The sequence below is a fragment of the Myripristis murdjan genome, chromosome 7, assembly GCF_902150065.1.
Source record: "Myripristis murdjan chromosome 7, fMyrMur1.1, whole genome shotgun sequence".
NCBI lineage: Eukaryota > Metazoa > Chordata > Actinopteri > Holocentriformes > Holocentridae > Myripristis > Myripristis murdjan.
In genome coordinates this window covers 13,112,424-13,132,974 of record NC_043986.1, presented here as the reverse complement: position 1 = coordinate 13,132,974, position 20,551 = coordinate 13,112,424, and the positions used below count along the sequence as shown (strand labels likewise).

The 20,551-nt window shown below is 44.1% G+C and overlaps 1 protein-coding gene across 1 annotated transcript; it reads left to right on the top strand.

The window, feature by feature from the left end:
* The first annotated feature begins 57 nt into the window (after nt 1-57).
* noc2l (NOC2-like nucleolar associated transcriptional repressor) lies at nt 58-20,277 on the top strand. Its single transcript, XM_030055272.1, has 18 exons — nt 58-182; nt 625-765; nt 860-1,043; nt 1,766-2,012; nt 2,409-2,499; nt 2,594-2,672; nt 2,947-3,057; nt 3,436-3,549; nt 4,027-4,215; nt 4,513-4,652; nt 5,726-5,837; nt 7,650-7,763; nt 9,578-9,679; nt 12,271-12,414; nt 16,269-16,382; nt 17,038-17,173; nt 19,333-19,431; nt 19,516-20,277. Exons 1-18 carry the CDS (start codon nt 163-165, stop codon nt 19,659-19,661), a joined length of 2,283 nt encoding a protein of 760 aa, XP_029911132.1. The 5' UTR covers nt 58-162; the 3' UTR covers nt 19,662-20,277.
* Nucleotides 20,278-20,551: the final 274 nt, after the last annotated feature.

Sequence of the window (20,551 nt, the reverse complement as noted above, 5' to 3'; positions counted from 1 at the left end):
AAAAAACCAAAACAGCATTTTCATCTTTTTTTGTTATATAAGTAGCACCCAAACATACAGAGAGGAGTAACATTAAAACACCGCGAAACATAAAATCATCCTGCACCTCCTGCACCGAGGGATTGTGGGTACTGAGTTTTGGAGTCACGTTGTGGATCCAGCATGGCAGCCAAACAGAAGAGGTAACATTAACGCTGTTTTCTTTAATTTGTCCAGTTTACTGTGAGGTTTTATGGTAGACTAGTGTCGGCACTGAAAAGTAACATGTGTCCCGGCTGTTCGTTGAATTTGTATTATTATTAAATTTTTTTTCAGGGCAAATTTAGCCCCTTATAGCCAGCGTTAGCTACTTTGCTAACTGTCTTGTGCTGTTTAAAGCCACAGATAATGTTAGTTTAATCAGTTGCAGGCTAATTTTGCGAAACCCAGGTATATTTCTGTGTTTATCCGCTTCTCTTCTCTCTATTCAGACCATTTGAGTCAACATTTTGCCTCTTGCTGTCTTAATAATATGAGAAATGTTGCTGCTACTAAGCTAAAGTTGTATTAGCTTTGTAATAGTCTCTGAGAGGGTTTCCACAAGTTACATTTTCTCACTTATTTCATCTGTTGTCTTTATTGCAGGAAGCTAGAGGACCTCAGTGTGGATGAGTTCCTGTTGTCAGGGTTTGACTCGGGAGGTGAAAATGAATCTGAGGACGAGGCTCCCAGACAAAATGGGCTGAAGAAGAAGGAGGAGGCAGGCAAATCTGCAGCCCCAAAGATGTGAGTCCTGTGCCATCACTAAGTCAATATTGTCTGCATGTTAAAGGAGAAGTGGCTTTTCTTATATTTGTGTTCATGTCCTTGTCCCCTTGAGGGGTGACAAGAAGAAGGGCAAGGCGTCCCAGCATAAGGACCAGCTGTCCAGGTTGAAGAGCAAAGACCCCGAGTTCTACAAGTTCCTGCAGGAGAACGACCAAACGCTCCTCAACTTCGACGACACAGACAGCTCGGAGGACGAAGAGGAGCGGAAGTACCACACACTGCCAACACAGCTGGAGGTGGGCCACATGTTGTTGTTGTCATTGATGTTAATCTGTGGACAATATAGTTGAATTTGTCTCCCTTATAAATAAATAAATAAGCATCCTGTGTAGAATATGACCTACAAACGTAAGGATATTTATTTATAAAGGAGACAAACTTAAATACACTCAGTTCCCACTTTATCAGCTCCACCTGTACAGTCTAATGCAGTTCAGTGCAACAGCTCGGCCATAAATGTGACCTTTTTAAGAAAGTTTATAATGTTGAATTTTTGTTGACATTGTGGAGAATGTGTCAGTTTAGTTCTGTGTTTATTATTGAGGTTGTAGTTTGCAGAGGTCTTGTACTGGACTACATTATATTGAGAGGTGTTTCTAACTTTTTGTCCTCCCCTGTTTATATACATGAGGGAGGACAGAATAGTGGAAACACCACTCAATCAAATGCAGTCCAGTCCAACAGCAGCACTAACTATGAGCTCAATGCCAAACATAGAATTGAATGAACACCTCTATGACTGTGACAAAAAAGAAAATCTGAGCACTATAGGCAGCAGAAAAGGAAATTGTATTTATTTAACTGCTGTATTGGATTATACAGGTGGACCTAATAAAGTGGCCACTGAGTGTGTATTTTCCGTTGCTCTAACCCTCTCCAAAGATTACCAGGTTCTCGTTCAGCGCTCCTATACCCTCCCTTATTTTTTTTGCAATACACTGATGTGTTTTGATTGTAGGAGGCCATCTCTGGTGACGAAGATGAGGATGACGAGGAGACGGATAAAAAGGGTTCTAAGAAATCCAAGAAAACAGCGGAGACCATTAAAGTCACAGACAAAATGATTGAGGAGTGGAGAGCTGCGATCAGGGAGAACCCGACGCCTCGTCTCTTTCGAGAGGTCACCCAGGCCTTCAAGGCTGCTGTGGCCACCACAAAGGGTGAAGGAGGGGGGCAGTGTCGATACAAAGTGGCTGACAGCTCAGGTAGGATGTTCAAATTGTCTTACGTCTTGATACAGCGCTATTAATGCAAAATTTGGATTTAAAATGATCAAATAGACAGACACACATTTTGAGTGTTTTGAATCTTGCATCTGGCTATATGAACTGTAATTAAATTTTTTGCTCTTTGAAACAAACAGCAGGGTGTATAACTAGGAGTTAAAGCTTGGTGTGTTTGATTTGTGTGTGATTTAACATTTCACTGCCTTTCAGCCTGATTCTCAAGCCAAGCAATTTAGAAAAGCAGCAGTAACGATTTAAATTTGTGACTGCTCTCAGACTAATTGTGTTGCTGTAACACTAAGCCTGCAGTTCACTTCCTCTACCCACATGCCTGTCATTCATTTAAAAAAAAAAAAATCCATTCTCTCTCTGCAGTTTTCAACGCTTTGGTCCTGTTTTGCATCAGGGACATACACATGGCCTTGCAGAAGATGCTCGGTCTGAAGCCGGATAAAGACAAGAATAAGTAAGAAGTGAATGGCACATCTAGTCCTCGTTGGTCTCAGCGCATCTATTTAAACACGGTCCAGTTGTCATTCTGTTTTCTCCGGTTTTCTCAGGCTCGTGCTCCCATCATCCAGTCCCAGATGGCAGAAGAACCAGATAGACGTCAAGATGTATCTCAGTGGATTAGTGCAGGTTTGTTTTCCTGTCCATATACCCTTTCATTTCTTCCTGTTTTTTTTTTTTGGTCTTTACCTTTTTGATGTAGATAAATACTACAGGGTTACATATTATTTTGTTTTATTTTAATTAATTTATTTGTTTGTGATAGAGAGCAGTGTCTCCACCGCATTTTCCCTATCTTTTCTCCGTTGGCACGATTTCCTGCCTTTTTTGTCATGAACACATTCCTGTGTATACCCTGATCTTGGAACATCTCTCTCTGTCTCTCTGCCCTCTCCGTCTTTAGCTGTTGTCCTCTCTAACAGAGGGCACCGTCATCAGTGCTGTCCTGCGGCATGCCAACCAGCTCGTGCCTTATTACCTGTGTCTGCCCAAACAGTGTCGGCTCCTTCTGAAGGTAAGGCCCAGCTGACCGTACGGTGCATTAAACTCACCAGCCTGAGACGCGAGGAAAGGATTTCCATGAGGTTGAGGTTAGAATAAATGTGATACTGAACTGATTCTTATAGGGCAGTTAGTAGGAAGGCCAGAGCACAGAATTAGCCAAACACCAGCACTTTTGGAGCAATTTGATCAAGGTCACTTCAGCAGGGCAGATGCTTGTCAACGGGGGGGGCTTGAACTGAGGTCCTTGGTTGAAGGTTGTCCTTTCTACTCTCCATGATATCTTTGATGTCCCATATAGACTCTTGGAGTCACTGGCTGCACCTTTTCTCTAATTTTGGTGTCTTTTCATTGTTTTGGTTACAATCTACCTGTTTGTGTTTGTGTCTAGCAACTGATGAAGCAGTGGAGCACAGGGGAGGAGACGAACCGAGTCCTCGCCTTCCTCGCCCTCAACAAAATCTGCAGACACAAGCAGGACATGTACCTTAACCCGATTCTCAAGGTGAGCACAACAGTTTGGTGAATATCACAGGACTAGAGTCGTGTACAGTTCACCTGGTGAGCAGGGCTGGCTGCTGAACCTAGACACTGTTACTGCACCGACCAAATTGCTTCAATACCACTGAGTATCGAAAAATGCCATCAGCGTCAGTGTGCCAATAAGCTTGCAGCATGCTTGTATCAAGATCTTATAATGCTTGTGATTGGCTGTCTAACATTACACGTTTCAGAGGCAGGCAGGAAAAACACTACACACAGACGTTACAAAATTGATCTTACAAGATTTTATAAAATTGGTATTGAAAAAAGTGTGGTTCAGGACCTGCAGTCGAGGTCAAGGTATTGGTCCCGGTGTAAAAAAGTCTGAATGATACCCAGCCCTGCTGTTGAGGCCGCATGCTGACTGTTAATATCCTTTTCAGTAAAGTTCTTTTCTAACTAAAGTGCTGAATCTTGTTGAATCTTTTTCCCTCCGTAGCAAATGTACATCTCCTACGTTCAGAACTGCAAGTTCACATCTCCCAACGTGCTGCCCATGATCAACTTCATGCAGCGAACTCTGACAGAGATGTATTCGCTGGACACTCAGGTCTCATACCAGCACGCGTTTATCTACATCCGACAGCTAGCCATCCACCTCCGGAACGCCATGACCATGAAGAAAAAGGTTAGCACGCAGCGTTCAAATCATAATTTGCCTCTTTGCCTCTTCTCATTGATTGTATTTGATGATAGAAATGGTTGCCTTTTTGGAAACCTGAAGGCAAACCAAAGACAAATTTGAGATGCTCTCTTCAGTGATGTGGACGCAAATATTGGAAATACTCTGGAAAAGGAGTCATAATTCCTGTCTTTCACTCAAATGTACAAAATAAGCGAGTGCACAGAGGTCGGCTTCTGTCAAGGTCCTTCTCCTGAGCTGTCAGTGATGTGACATTGAATCTGCTTGTGTGTGGCTGTGCAGGAGACGTACCAGTCTGTGTACAACTGGCAGTACGTCCACTGCCTGTACCTGTGGTGTCGCGTCCTCAGCACCCTGTACCCCAGTGACGTTCTGCAGCCTCTCATCTATCCACTCTGCCAGGTTATATTAGGCACCATCAAGTGAGTACATGCACACTTCACTAAAGCATGTTGCTATTACTTATTTATAACGTTTATGTATGTCAGACCACACAACGGAATTCATTGTGCAGATCTCCGCTTTTTTGCAATTAATTTTATTCTTCCTGTAAAAAAAAAAAACTATAATATTGGATAATATTTTACAATATAACATAATATATAACATCATTGATTTGGATTCTTTTAATATAATAATAATGATAATAATAATAATAATAATCAAACTTTATTTGTATAGCACCTTTCATACAAGAATTGCAGCTCAAAGTGCTTCACAATAAAAAGAAGAACATTTGAAACACATTAAATAAAAAAAACATTAAAAAGAATAAAACGGCACAGGCTAGAATTAAAAAAGGAAAAGGCAAATAAAACAATAAAAGACAACATATAAAGTACATTAGACTCATAAAGTACATTAGACTCATGAAGTACAGTAGATGCATATGAAGTACAGTAGATGCATATCACCATTTTTAGTCAAGAGTACACTATTTATCAATGACAAATTTCAGTATAATAGATTTGTTTTCAGGTTAACCAGTTTCCAAAGTGTGGAAACCTTTGTTGTTTTTTTTTGTTTGTTTGTTTGTTTGTTTTTTAACATACAGTCTGAATTTGATTTGGGGAAAAAAAATACTAAATTTGAAAACAGAGAATGAATTTCTTGCTCACATAATTCATTACACATACAACAACCCAGCTCTTATGAATCAGCCCCTGTGGCCGCTCAACTCGTGAACTGCTTTCATGCCAGGCAGATATTTCTAGAACAGACCCTGATGTAACGGTGGGTTACCTGCCAGAATGGTAGAGGCAGAGGGTGTTTGCACTTCACACACAGGAACACACTCCATCAGGATTTATCCCATGAGAATAAACGACGTTAGACTTGAATTGAGCTTCATCAGATGTCATAAATTTCCCGTCTTGATATCCAACATGCAGCATGAACCATGTGGCGCTAACTGGCTGCTGTACTCCTTTTCACCAGCTGGTGGAGACACTGACCACTGTTTACTTTTTTCTTTTTCTTTTTTTTTTCTGCTCAGGCTGGTGCCCACATCCAGATACTATCCTCTGAGGATGCACTGTTGCAGAGCGCTCACCCTCCTGTCGAGCAGCACCAACACATTTGTACCCATACTGCCTTTCCTGTTGGAGGTAAGACTCCACGCCGTCTCCAGCAAACACCTTTCATCTCGGATCACCGTACAACCGACAGGATCAGTGTAGCTTCTGTAACGTGGATACGCAAGTTTCCTGTGGCCTAATCCCTAAACCTTTCCCACAGCTACATGTGTGCTGCCTCGACAGACTTTAAATAGCTTTAAATGATGCGGGACAAATTGCAACCAGTCGCTCGGTTTTGTCACAAATGGAAACAATGAAAGGTAGATGTGATGAAATGTTCCGTCCGTGGTTGGCTGTGGAAAAACATCAGCGGTGTCTGAAATGCAGTTTGGTCTCAACGGCTAGCTACTGAACAGGCTCAGGAGGAAGCACATCTAAGGCTAGGTGTGTGTGTGTGTGTGTGTGTGTGTGTGTGTGTATGAGAGAGAGAGATACCTCTGTTATCAGACCAATCACAGGTCACCAACTGTCAACATTTTCCCGGGTTGGGCGTTAAGCACGTGATCATGTGGGGTGTGTGTGTGTGTGTGTGTGTGTGTGTGTGTGTTTGTATGCGAGTGTGTGCGAGTGTTTACGTTTGCGTGGAGCGCCGTTGTGTTTTTTTTGGTGCCAGAGGAGAGCAGCAGGTTGGTGACCGTGGCTCGGCTGGCCCGCTGGGAGTGGTCATTGTGTGTCTGTGTGCAGGCGGGCGGCGCGCGCGTGCACGTGTGAGTGTGCGCACGTTCGTGTAGCAGTTTGACCAGAGCGATAAAGGCGAGGTTGTGGTTTACACTCTGCTCCTAGTGCGCTGTGCAGACCACATCCTCTCTGCCTATGGCATACCCCCCACCTCCTTTCCCCACACACACTCAAAGACCCCCCTCCCCAGCAGCAAGCCGTGTTTATTTGTGACGCACGCCATTTCCTGTGTTTTTTCTCCTTTACTGTTCCCCTCGTTAAAGGCAGGCTGAGGTACGCTGCTACTGTTTTAATTAGAGCAGCAGAAGCAGCCCCTTCCTCCTGTGTGTGTGTGTGTGTGTGTGTGTGTGTGTTCTTGCATCTCTAAGGGGGGTGCATGGTTTGGAGCTTCCTGCTTCAGTAGCTGTGCTTTTGTTTGTGTGTGCGTGCGCACATCTGTGTGTGTGTGTGTGTGCGCGCGTGTGTGTATCAGGGTTGGCCCATGTCTTCCCACTTCCCCCTGGCTCCCCCGCAGACCGCCACCACATCCTATGTTTGTACAGACAGCACCGGCCAGGAGCGTTGCTCTGCTCCGCACACTGAGCACATTAACGACCTCACACACACACACACACACACACACGCACATACACACACTCACTAACACATAGAAACAGAGAGATACAGAGTCAGAAATAGCTATATACACAAATGAAACACAGAAATTCACTTGCACACTGTGGGCAGATGTGAAACCTAAACCTGGTAGACAAATAGCCCGTACGTTGGCTTGAATGCACTTTCTCAGATGAAGATAGAAACACACCTTCTCTGTAACATTTCATTATGGAAGCATGAGCTATGAAAAATTCTAATAGTTGTCTTAAAAATTGAAAGACCAATATAGACACATCGTTGGTTTAAAATACTGTATGGCGGGTTGTTGTCTTGGCCTCAAGCAGTTCATTTATTTTTGGACGGCTGTATTATCAAACGTGCGAGTCGTCTCACCTGGAAAATTGAATATGTTCATTTATACATACTAGGACCTTCAGGCCGGTGTCACAGGGCCGTTCTGTTCCTTGAAGATGACGTGCACGGCTCTAATATGCCAGTAAAATTCGTAATTTATGAGCACTACAGTCTGAGTTAAACTTTACTGTTTTTTTTGCCTTTTCTTTGTAGATCCTCCAACAAGTGGACTTCAACAAGAAGCCAGGGCGCATGAGCAAGAAACCCATCAACTTTGCAGTCATCCTGAAGCTGACCAAGGTTAACCTCATGGAGAAAGCCTACAAGGTAAATCCTGCTGGCTAAGATCACCCTGCATTTATAAGGGCAGACTGTTTTTTTTTTTTTTCAACAGTACGGGACTATGTGGAGAAAATATAGTGACACCTTATTTTGGCCGGCTTGTAATGAAATATAAAACATTCAGTATTATACATCCAAAGCACTGTGTTGGTTATGATGCTGCCATGCAGACTGCTGGCACGCTGTGTGTTCTGCTGTTGGTACCTGTGCCGATGATCAGATGGAGCAGCAGCTGATCAGATCAGTGGTTCAAGTCCTGGTTAATGTATTTCACGTTGCTCCCTGACTCTGTGTTAGCCTGTGTGTGTGCATAAGGGGATTGAGGGCAGCGCTGAAAGCCCCTTGTCAGGGCTCTAACACCGGCCCTAAGTCGCTGTGCTTCGTGCCGCTGCCAAGAGGATTGCCGCACGGCCTTCTGGGATTATCCCCCGCACTCGACTCGCCAGGGCCGTTTTCACTGCTGTCACCTGCGGCAGCTACTGCCAACAACCCCTGCCTCGCAAATTCACCCTCAGCCTGCTGACATGAGACCTGATCTGTGTGATTGTTAGCCGCTATAGTTGCTTCACGTAATGATAAAACTTAAATTCAGATCAGGAGCAGCGTGGAATAAGCTTGTAGTAGATAAAGCGACAACTTATTGTTTGCTGGGTTTTTAGTTTGTGAAGCACTCAATATTACGGCCAAAAAAAAAAAAAAAAAAAAAACGTTGTGAACCAGACCCGACCACTTTTGACTGTTCTCAGGCCCTGTCACTCATGTTTTGCCTCCGTGCATGCATATTTAAAAGATTTAGAGCGTTTCAGTGTGTGAATTTACAGGACTCACTTCTGTATTTTGAGTCATTCGCACGTCAACTTGTATTGTGAAGTCCGTACACACACAGCCGGGCTCATTTGCATAGTAACCACAGTCAACTTTGGTTGTTGCTGCCTCTTTAGAGCAGAACTCACTGCTAGTGCTGGCACAGTTCGTTGATTTAGTTTATTTATAAATTAGCTGATTGACAGGTTAGTCGGCGATAATTTTGATAATTGATGAATAGACACCAAACATTAGCTAATTACAGCTTCACTAATTCTAAGGTTTGCATGCATTTCTCCATTTCATTTTATCATAATTTTTTTTTTTTCATAATTTTTTAAGATCTCACTCTGGGCTCTGGTTACTTGTGATTTGCACTGTTCATTATTTTTTAGAGTTTATAAACAAAAAGGTTAAGCAGTTAGTAGTAAAAATATTCACCAAAAGAAATTGTTTGTTACACAGTACAGCCTGTCGCTGTCGTTAGGTGTCATATTGACGGGGAACTTGATGTGATTAAGTGCTAAAATGAGAAGCGACAACCACATTTAGCTCTGAGGTAAACGGGCCCAGGCAGCGTAACACACTGACCAGCGATCACAGGGTTAATTCCTAGTGCATGGCCAGCAGAGTAATCCTGAAACCCCTTTGGTTAAAAGCTATTGGTGACAGAATTCAGGTGATGGAAAGAGGCTAAGCTGTTTTACACAAAATCCAAAGCTGATTGTGGTCTCTTTCACACACACACATGCGTAGCTGTCATGATTCTCATGTAAACATGTGTTAGGTTAACACACACATTTGTCCTGGCGTGGTTTGCCCTCTCTTATCTTGCACCAGCTATAGTTGCATGCCACGGGTAACTTGATGAACACGCAGCCCCTCTTTGCTGCTGTTTAATTTATGTCATCGAGGAAAATGACGAACTCTAGATTTGCATGTCCATTGTCTACATGAGTGTTTGGTGTGAGTTTTGTTTTGCTGCTGCGTTTCAGGACGGGCTGATTGACCAGCTGTATGACTTGATGCTGGAGTATTTCCACACTCAGGCCAGCTCTATCGGTTTCCCAGAGCTTGCCCTGCCTACCATCATTCAGGTATCACAACCTTTGTTTTACCTCATGTGTGTATATTTGGGCAAAGTTGATACTTGAGAAAGAAGTCATTCATCACTTATCAGCTGATATATATATATTTTGTTTTGGTGGAGTGAATGGGTAGGTCTCCCAGGCCCTGTTCACACTTGGTATTAACATCCGTCCTGGGTGATCTGCACACAAGTGGACAGCTGAGACGGATCACTGTTTACACCTGGCATTATCATGTGTCTTAAAAGCGTCTCCAGTGACTTGTGATTGGATTTGTGATTAACCTCGCAGATCTGTCAGAGATACTTCTTTCTTTACTTACTTTGGCTCCTCTGCACTGACGCCAACTCACTCCCGTCTTTTCCTCCTCCTCACTTCTGTATCCCATGCTGTTAGCGTCTGCCCAAACTTCCCCACCCGTCCTATTCCTTATCACTGGCCCATTAATGAAGCAGTGCCAAACCACTTTACTGTAGGATCACCCAACAAAGACGCTGTTGTCTCACTGCAAAAACTAACTTCATGAGTTTTACACCAACAGTCTGCTCGATCAAAACGCTCCTTCCTTCCGTAAAACGAGTAGGCGGTTTTCCAAAGTTGGGGCGTCAGGACGCATTAGTGTTCACACCACAAATACGATGTGGCCGAATGCATCTCTGACCGCCTCTGAAGGTGGTTTGAGTGATCGGATCACAATGCGTCTCCAATACGCACCCCGTTCACACCTGTACCTGGAGGTGTCCACGTATGATCAGATCAGCCAGGACAGATGTTAAAACCAAGTGTGAACCAGGCAGTCACACATTTGTGAGTTCACCATAGTTCAGGCATAAAACAGCCTTTCATTCACACAGCTTGAGGTGCTGGCTCCCATAGCTTTTAATAGTAGGTGTGAACTGACCAATCAACGAAAGCAAAAGGCTGTTGGGTTTGATGAGGAAAAAAAATTCTGAGCAGCATAAAAGCGATATTGAACTGTCTGATAGGGTTGCAAAATTCTGGGAATTTTCAAAGTTGGAAACTTTCCATGGGAATTAACAGGAATATATGGGAATTAACGGGAATAAACTGGAAATTTTTGCAAAATTGCTGGTTAGGAGTAATAGGGAATATGTTTATTTCATTCAACATTCATGTGTTTTTCTTTCTTTTTTTTCTACCCACAAATAAATAAGATATTTGTGTTAGTTTGCATGCATGTCTGCTTATAACAATATTAAATTTCCCAAATCCTCAGCTTAAATTCCTATGGAAAGTTTTAGGAAATTTACCAGAAATTTTCCACCCCTTTGCAGCGCTACCCTCAGACAAACCATTACTTTTTGGAGAGTTTGTGCCTTAAACTGCATGTTGGAAGCTCTTACATCCGTGTGGGAAGTATGAACTTCCGACTTGATTGGAGTTCAAGTGCTCTGGTTGGAAATATCGGGAAACAATGGCAACCAAAAGCATCAAACATGGAAGGCATCCAAAATCTGCCTTTCGGTAGGTTTTATAACAACTACTAGAGCAAGTATCGGAAAGTTGCTCTCTATTTTGGCAGCAGAATGAAGAGAAGAGAGTGGAAATCAGGTATAGCCTATTTTTCATCCTCTGAAACTGAAGATTATTTTTGTTTCTGTCAACAGGCGACATCCTTTTTCCATCATTTTAGCTGTCATTAAACACCACAGCTCGTAGACTTGAAAACACACGCATAATTGATTTTCGATTTCCTCATTTGTATTTACAACTTTAAGGGAGGCAGTCACATTCTGCTGACCTCTAAATACCATAAATATGCTGTTTTCTGAAATGCACTTGCAGGCACTTAATGAATTCTGCTTTGCCCTTTGATTTCTTTTATTGCAGAAGTCACTAGAAGGGTAACCACAATTTAGGATTGTTAGGTAAAGGAATTGGATGAAGGTCACCTGTAGATCTGTGTGTGATAGGATGTCAGCTCTTAATCAGCTGCCAGTCAGTGATGAGTGATGATGGGGAGAAATTGCACGCGTGGTTATTAAAAACTTTATCATCTCTTTCTCTGCTGGGCTCACTGTCTGGCAGCTGCTAAAACACACACAGCGTTCAGGCCAGTGCTCCCTTTGCATTTATTTAGCTGTGGTGTCAATGCAAGCTAGAGAAATGCAAATAATATGGAAATATGTATCACACATACAGCACTGTTGTCCATATATTATGATATAAATATGCAAATAAAAACAATTCTTTAACTGCAACACCCACTGGAACTGATGTGGAATGGGCCTGAGAGTGAATTTGAGAACCAGTGTCACCTCCACACATCCACACAATTTTGCAGGAGACAGATTCAGGCCTCACAGAATACGATGCTGTGTTTTTGATATAGAAGAATACCGAAGCAGTGATCATCCACCCGGCCTCATTCTCAGGGATTAAAATCTGTCTGAGTGGATGATCCGGGTTTTGGTGTGCTTCAGGTTTTGCCAGGCTGAATCTGCCCGCCTCAAGGGAAACGGCGAGCCCTCCTCTGCTCTGCCTGGATCTACCGTATGGGTGGAATGGATGATCATTTACGCTGGTTCCTTCTCTCTCATCCTCCCCCTCCCTCTCTCGCCTCTCTCTGGCCCGTACAGCTGAAAGCGTTCCTGAAGGAATGCAAAGTGGCCAATTACTGCAAGCCGATGCGCCAGCTGCTGGAGAAGGTACAGGAGAACAGCAGCCACATCACAGGCCGGAGACAGAGGGCCGCCTTCGGAGTGGCCGACGCCACCGCTGTGGTGAGTGTGTGTGTGTGTGTGTGTATGTGAGAGAGAGAGGGGGGCAAGGAAAAACTATCCCTCTGCAGGTTTTGTGGGTTGCCATTCCTGAGCCCTCATTTCACCTTTTCCACCTACACGGCTGGATTTCTCCTCCATGTGACTTTCTGTTTCCTAATCCTAACACATTTGTAAATGTTGAAAGGAATTTTGAGAAATTTGGAAGTAGACAGAATGTATCTTTAATCTTGACATCAGCACACACTCGGGGTGGGTAGCAACTGATGATGTAATAACTGTCCCTCTGTATTATGTAGCATGGTAATGCAACACATTGACAGACGATGTCATAACGCCGCAGTGTTGCATCACCTGATGATCGTTACTCAAAAACAAGTGTAGCATGTTTTTATGTGACATTTACAAGGATACAAGGAAGTTTATTGGTCATTATACAACAGGTTGAATAACGAAATTAAAGTGTGGTTCCCTCTTGATTGATTAATTGATTGTATAGAAAATAAAATTATTAAACATGGAGGAGTGCAAATGGTGCATTTAGTAGTCTCACAGCCTGAGGGAAGATGATATTTGATATTTATTAATATCAACCAATAATGTAATATGTAATAGAATAAAAGGAATAAAAGGAATCTAAAAAGTTGAAATATAAGAGGTATTAGTATTATTATAACATCTGTAAAGAATGTTACAGCCCTTTGAAGTCATGATTACCAGTTAGTGCTGTTAATTTATTAGTGATATATTATTGTCATTGTAGGAGTTGTTGGTTGCATTGAAAGAATTTATCACCATTCCAATTCATTTGAGCAACATTTATTATGAAATTGTGACTGGTTATTTCATTATCTGAAAGTGGTTTCATTATCAGTTGCTGCAAGGTTTTAATCAGTTCACCAAAACCGTGGTAAACATGGGAGCCCCCCCCCGTGTGCATCTCAAGTCTGACATGTCGTCTCCAAAAGTTCACGCTCTGAAGAGACACAAATGAAGAACAGCCATAAAAACCAGCTGAATCTCACAGTCCATGTTAAAATGCCAGTGTTCCTTTGAATTCGCTTTCCCAGGTGAGCTCCGCTGCACGGGATTTTGCACAAGTCAGACAGGGTTGACTGTCTTATTTCGACTTGCGTGATACAGACTAGTAGGTCAGAGAAAAGAAGAATCAAAACAGTTTTATCAGTTAAATTATGTTCTGAACTGTTCATTCCAGTTGCAAAATGAATGGGGGGAAAAATAAGCAGTAAGACGATAAGAAATGAGCAAAGTAAATAATGTGTTTATTTTGAATAAGTTTGAAATGCCGTAATTTTTAACATTGTGAAGTTCCATTGAATACATTGTATTAATAAATCGAGCCCTCCTAACTGATTGCTTCCTTTGTAATGCAATCATCTGCAACACGAGGGAAAAACACAAAATACACACCAGATTGGAAATTCATGGAGCAGATAAGTCTCTCCATCAGTCCTTCTTGCTAATACATAAATCAGACCTGATGAGGGGTTGTTAGCTCACCACTTTGCCAGCACACAGCCTAGGTGCTGCCAGCTGCTGTTGTGGGCACGGTGTTTGCGATAATTGTTGCTAATTAACAATCAGCCGACTCGAACCACTTGACTTGGAAATTGCTGACAAATGGCGCAGGATTGATTTGTCAGTTTCAGCCCAAGGAAGCTGTTTCTTCCAAACATAAACATTTCGCACGTCTCTTACCACTGAGGTGGTGTCCAGCGTGCTTGGTTGCTCAAAAGCACAACATATAGGCGAGTGATTGGTTGCACAGGAAGAGATAGCAGAGAGTAATAATAACAAGAAACAGGAAGACCACAAAGTTTCTTTTGGACCATCAGATAACCCTGTCTGTCGAGGCCTGCAGGTGGGGCTGATAAGAGATGAGATTTCCCTGTGAAAACTCTGGCAGTGTGGGAAAACAGCAGTCTTCCCATTCATTTAAATGGAGGTAGCATGTTTAGCCTGCGTGGGGTTCTGCAAAAAAACGTAGCGGCCGTCCGGCAAGCAGTTGAATTAGAATCAACTTTAGCCTGAATGCAGCCTGACATCACACTGCGATGGCCACTGTGCAGCGTTAGTGGGCACAAAGACGTTACAAGGAGCCGAGTCACCAGGATATTACCAGGAGAGAGCTGAGAGCATTAGCAAGAGAGAGAGAGCAGTGGTGGACGAGCGAGCTAGAGTGTGAATGAAGAGAGGGAGCAGTGGAAGCAAGAACAAAGCGGTATATTAGAAAAATCAAACATTATTTTATGGTTGTGTCACGGCGGCTGCGTTGTGGAGCGCGGACACGTCGGCCCTCTGCACAGCCCTGCGGGACGCCGCCGCTCAGCTGCATTGGGTCTGAATGCTGCCTGGTTAACAATAACCCTGTGGTTATTGAAAGCTCTTATGGGCTTTTGAACCAGAGGCGCCTTTGCCTTAATGAGTGGCCATTAGTGTGTGTGTTGGAACCTCAGAGCCCATTTTCTGTGTTGGACTTGCTCTCTCCGTATGCTACCTGTCCAGTCACACACTTACACACTCTTTCATGTGGCTTCGTCTGTCTCCTCTGAGAGCCCTGACGTGCACTGCTGATAAATATTTGAGAGCATTTAAAGATGAAATTAAAGAGGAGGGCCTTTGTGTAATTTAGCTGATGAGAAAATGTGTGCGCACACATGGAAGTGTGTGTGTGTGTTTGTGTGTGTGTGTGTGTGTGTGTGTGTGTGTGTGTGTGTGTGTGTGTTGACAAAGTACAACAGACAGACAGCGCGGCACCATGGCAGCGCCAGCCCCTGTCGCCACGGCTCTCTTCTCAGCGGAGGCTGTCGCCATGGCATCCGTTCCCCAGCATCGTGGCAGCGGTAGAGGTGTCACCGCAGGCGAGGGAAAGGGGACAGCCCTGCTGCTGCTGTGGAAAAGGCCACGGCCCCCCTCCGGCCACCAGCACCCTGCTGACATGTCACCCAAACTGAGAGCTAGCCTAATTAATAATGCCCTGCCTCGGTCCTCGTCGCACTCTCATGTTCATGTGTCCTATCTCTCTTCTCTCTCTTGCTCTTTCTTTCTTTCTTTCTTTCTTTCTCTCTCGCTCTCAGTCTCTCTCTCTGTCTCTCTCTGTCTCTCTCGGCCTCTCTCCTTTCTCTCTCTCTCTCTCTCTCTCTCCCTCTCTCTCATTTTCTCCTGTCTCCTCCTTGTTAATTAGTCAGTTAGGATACTTAGAAGATGACAGAGCAGCTGAAACAATTGTTTGTTGTTGTTGTTGTTGTTGTTTATCTGGGTTTTGTAAGCCAGTCTCAATTCAAAAGCGGCTTTTCAGCTGACATCCTCCCGTCCTGTCCTCTCCTTTGTGTACAGCGTCGCCCATCTTGATAGCCGCACGGCAAATTGCGGTAAATGCGTTAGGCTAACGGGCGGAGGAGGCCGTGGTCTATGAGCTCTATTGAATTTGTTGGTCAGATAATGCAATTGAGCCTAATCAATATCGTCCACAAAGACCTTTAGGGGAAGGCTGGAGAAGATCCGCCGGTCTCCCCTTTCAGACACCCTTTCTCTGTCTCTTTTCCTCATCTGTCTCTCTCATCACTGTCTCTATTTCAGTCCATCAACCCCCCCCCCCCCCCCCCCCCCCTCCCAGTTTGATGGTACGTTTTAAAGCTCCATGTAGTCACATCATTTTACAGCCAGAATGAACATCGCTTAAACGTCTTTTCAGTGGATTCTGAAAAACTTGAGATTTCATTTTCTGTGGAGACTGTCAAAGTGTGCTCCTTATCTAACGTGACATACATAACAAACCTATCCACACACACATGCATAGACCCACCAAGACTTTAATGACTTGTCCTCTGTGTCAGGCGGCTTGGGAGAAGCAGGTCCAGGAGGAAGGCACTCCTCTCACCAGGTACTACATCCAGTGGAAGAAGCTGAGGGAGAAGGAGATCCAGCTGGAGATCTCTGGCAAAGAGAGGGTAACTATCCAGCAATCTGCTAACATCAGCCTTGTCCCTCCCAGCCCTTTGGAGTTGTTTCTGGCTGTTGCTTTATGAATGTCAGCATAATTTAGATGAATTGAGTCCTTTGCGTAGATCTGGAAACTATGGAACCTCCCTGGAGCAGCAAAAATAAATCTGTGCAAATCTGTACAATTGGTTTATAAATCTGTACACAGATTGGTGAAACTGTGTCCTCAAATTAATAATCCAAAGTCTGATGTGTAAACCATACCCTCGTTTTCACAATCCATGTGCTCAAATAGCTTTTTTTTTTTTTTGCAATGACAACATATGTTGTGTAATTCACACATTGTGTATGAACTCTGCTCTGCTGCTTGTATGCTGTGCTTTTCATTCTTCAGCTTCAATCTGAAGGTACAGATTTGTAAATCCAGGTGTACATTTTACAAACCTGAGGGTTTGCTTTATGAATCTGTCCTTACAGGTTTGTACATGAATTTATTTTTTTCTACCATGTGGGGATTTCCATATGAAATAGAGGTGTTGTATAGAGGAAAATGTTCTGTTTTTGCCATTTTTTTGGCACTGTTGAATGGTTTACTGTCATCATCGTTGTTGTTGTTGTCAAAGCAGCCTTTCTGTACTGACCCTGTCTTTGTCTTTTGCAAAGATGGAGGACCTGGATCTCCCTGAGATCAAGCGCAAGAAGGTTCAGGAGCAGAAGGCAGAGGACAAGAAGGAGTTCAAGGATCTGTTTGAGTCTGACAGCGGCTCAGAGGACGAAGGTGCTGGACTCAAAGTCAAAGGTAACATGTCTCACTGTGTCCTGTCTGCAGTACTTTCAGTCTCACTCACATACTCTCTTTTTTTTTCCCCCCTCACACACACACAGATTTTTTTGTTTCTGAAACCTTACAGACACTAGGTTGTCCTGCCTCTTTTGGCCACTAGGGGGCTGTGTTTTGTTATGGCCAGGTCATTTATTCAGTAAAAGTAAAATCTGAGTTAAACCTGTGATGTCAGCAGAGACCCTCTCATTTGGATATCACCGTGTGTGTATGGGACTGATTTTACTACATGAAACACATCACCACCCAAGCAGCTCCCACAGGCCTGAGTTCTGTCGAACGGCTGCTCAAACCGACTCTCTGCAACACAAAATGAAATGCCAAGTCAAACTTCTGTCAGCGTCCGTCAGAGAGTTTGGTTCGCCCTCTGCTGAGCGGGGCCGTCACCCCGGTTTTCCTTTTAACCCCTCGGTGTCCCGTCCTCTGTGGGTCGTCCGCAGGTCACAGGCAGCTGCAGCCTTCACTTTTACAGCTTTACACTCGGAGACGCTCCAAGCACAGAAAGTCCTGTGCGAGGTCTGAGAGGAAGGGAGTAGGCGGCAGGGGGATTTTTTTTTTTTTTTTTTTTTTTTTTTTTTTTAAACTTTGCATCTGGTCTTCATTGTAGGGAGAGTCCCCACAAATGGATGGGCAGCTGACGGCGAGCCACTAGCCTCCCCCTTTCTCCCTCTCCCTCTCCCTCTCCCTCTGTCCCGCCCCTCCCTTTCGTCCGTCCTTCCTTCGTCCAACCCCCCCCCCCCCCCCCCCCCCCCCCAGCCCCCTCCGACAGGAAGTACAGGCTTGGATCCCAGTGGGGGTTCCTAATTCAAACCAGCCCAGTGGAGCAGCCAGAGGTGGCTGCTTCCACTCCTCTCTCTCTCTCTCTCTCTCTCTCTCTCTCTCTCTCTCTCTCTCTCTCTCTCTCTCTCTCTCTCTCTCTCTCTCTCTCTCTCTCTCTCTCTCTCTCTCTCTCTCTTTCTCTTTCTCTTTCTCTCTGGCTTCTACGGGCTTAGGCTAGCTGCCCCCGCATGTCCTCCCAACACATACACAAATGAACGCATTAGGGCGCGCACACACACACACACACACACACACAAATGCACGCACCCTATCCTCCGGTCTTCAACAGCCAAAAGCTTTAGGCAGGTCACCAAGCTCTTTGTGGTCTCACACACTCCCGGAAAGAGGGGGAGTGTGAGAAGTGGGGGCTGAGGATTTTTTAGATGTATGTGTGTGTGTGTGTGTGTGTGTGAGGAGTCAGTGTGGGGGCAGTGTGTCTTCCAGGTCATTTGGGGGCATACTGTAAGGTACGGCTCATTTCTCACATCAAGCGCCATCTGAGCACCAAAGAGTGAGCGAAAGTGAGCCAAACGCTCATTCTCGACTCCCCACATCTTTACATATAGATAGGAAGTGAAATGAAGGAAGTACGTAAATTTAAATAGATGTTGTTTATCTGAGTGTATACGCGCATGTTGTATAACTGTGTACACGCGTACGTGCGTGCGTGTGTGTGTGTGTGCTTATTGCAGTGTAGCAGACAGAGGAAGTAGCTTTGTTTGCTCGTCTCTCCACCATGCCCCCAGCCTCTCATCACACCTCGACTTCAAAGCCCATAGACCCCAGCCGTCCCTTCGGCTAGACAACGTTGTACACACACACACACACACACACACAGGATAGTGCAACACAATTTCAGAAAACTCCCAAGCTCTCTCAGGCAAGCATCAGCGTACAAAACACACACATGCAAACACACACACACACACACACACACACACACAGGAGGAGTGCACAGAGACTTTCCCATCATCATTGTAACTGCATGCTGTGGAACCTGCCTGCTATCTCCATTTGCTATATTTAGGCCGTGAGCATAAGATGTCTGAAATTGCCGGTAGTAAACTGTCATGGGTGTTTGTGCTGCAGCAGCGGCGTCTGTAATCTACTCTCAGTTCCATCTCAGGAGGAAATAGACACTTCCAGCTGCCTCTGATGCCTGGCCCACATATAGGTGTCTCTACAGTCCTCAGACTTGAGCGATGTACCCTGAGCAAACTTAGGAATATCTGCATTAACTAACATCAACACCAGACTAAATCCAGTGCAATGTGGTGTGCTCAATCTCCTCCCTTCAGGTAAAAAAGGCATCCAGGGGTCAGATGATGAGGATGATGATGATCTTGAAGATTTGTCCAACATGAGCGACGATGAGGGGATGGAAGGTGCAGATTCAGGTCTGTAAACTAGCAGCACATGCACAAATACCCGTTCCCTCGTGGCTGAATGCAAATGTAAAGCTCTCCCTGTCTATATTCCAGACGAAGATGAAGATGAAGATGAGGAAGGCGAGCCCTCTCAGGCTCCTAAGCAGCTGTCCACCTCTGCTCTGAAAGAGCTGGCAGACGGAGACGAGGATTTGGTTGAGGACCTGGAGCTATCTGATGATGATGATGATGATGACTGAGGTTCAGGCATGCACACACTCGCCTGGGAGAGCTGTCGGATTTCTGCTCTCCATCTCACCGAGCATCTACTCCTCAATATTGTCGGACTCTTTTCTATTCTCTCGGCTTTTATTCGAATTTTGTATTGTTTCACCTGATATTGTACAGTACAAATATGTTCATGATGTAATTTTATTATTATTATATACACTGCGAAAAATGTCCATCTTCACAAATAATGTAGTTTCATATTCAGTGTTGAAAGTCTTGTTTTTCTTAAAATAAGTAAAAAAAAAAAAAAAAAAATCTGACGGGGGGATGAGATAATCCCACTTTCCAGTCCAGTTCCACTTTTTCCAGGAAATGTGTGAAGTATAAATATGTTGCAGCAAAGCAGAATAAGGCAGATCAGCCCACCATTATCAAGAAAATAAGACTTGATCCCAGAAAATTCTGGAAACAAGTTGATTAGCATTGGAAACAAGTGATTATATCATCACATTGGCAGCTTTTTTTTTTTTTTTTTTTTTTTAGCTTGTTTGAAGAAAAGCTACATTTTAACACTGAATATCAGACTACATGACTTGTTAAGATGGAGATTTTCCACAGTGTGCTAGCAGTGTAATGGTAAAAAAACTAAAAAAAAAAAACAAATATAAAGAATTCATGAATCCAGGTTGTCTTGCTTTTCGTTCGTTGAATGCAAATTAACTGCAGTGTCAGAGTGTGTTAATGCACAGGCGTGCCTGAAAGCGACTCGTCTGTGTCCTTCATACATGTGCACACCTGTAGGCGCCCTCAGGCTTCGCGAGGACGGGCTATTTGGAGAGGAGTGTGAGCCGTGCTGAGCCGGGCAGAGCCGGGCTGGGCTGGCCAAGAGGAGGCTACAGAGAGGCGGGTGTTGAGCCCT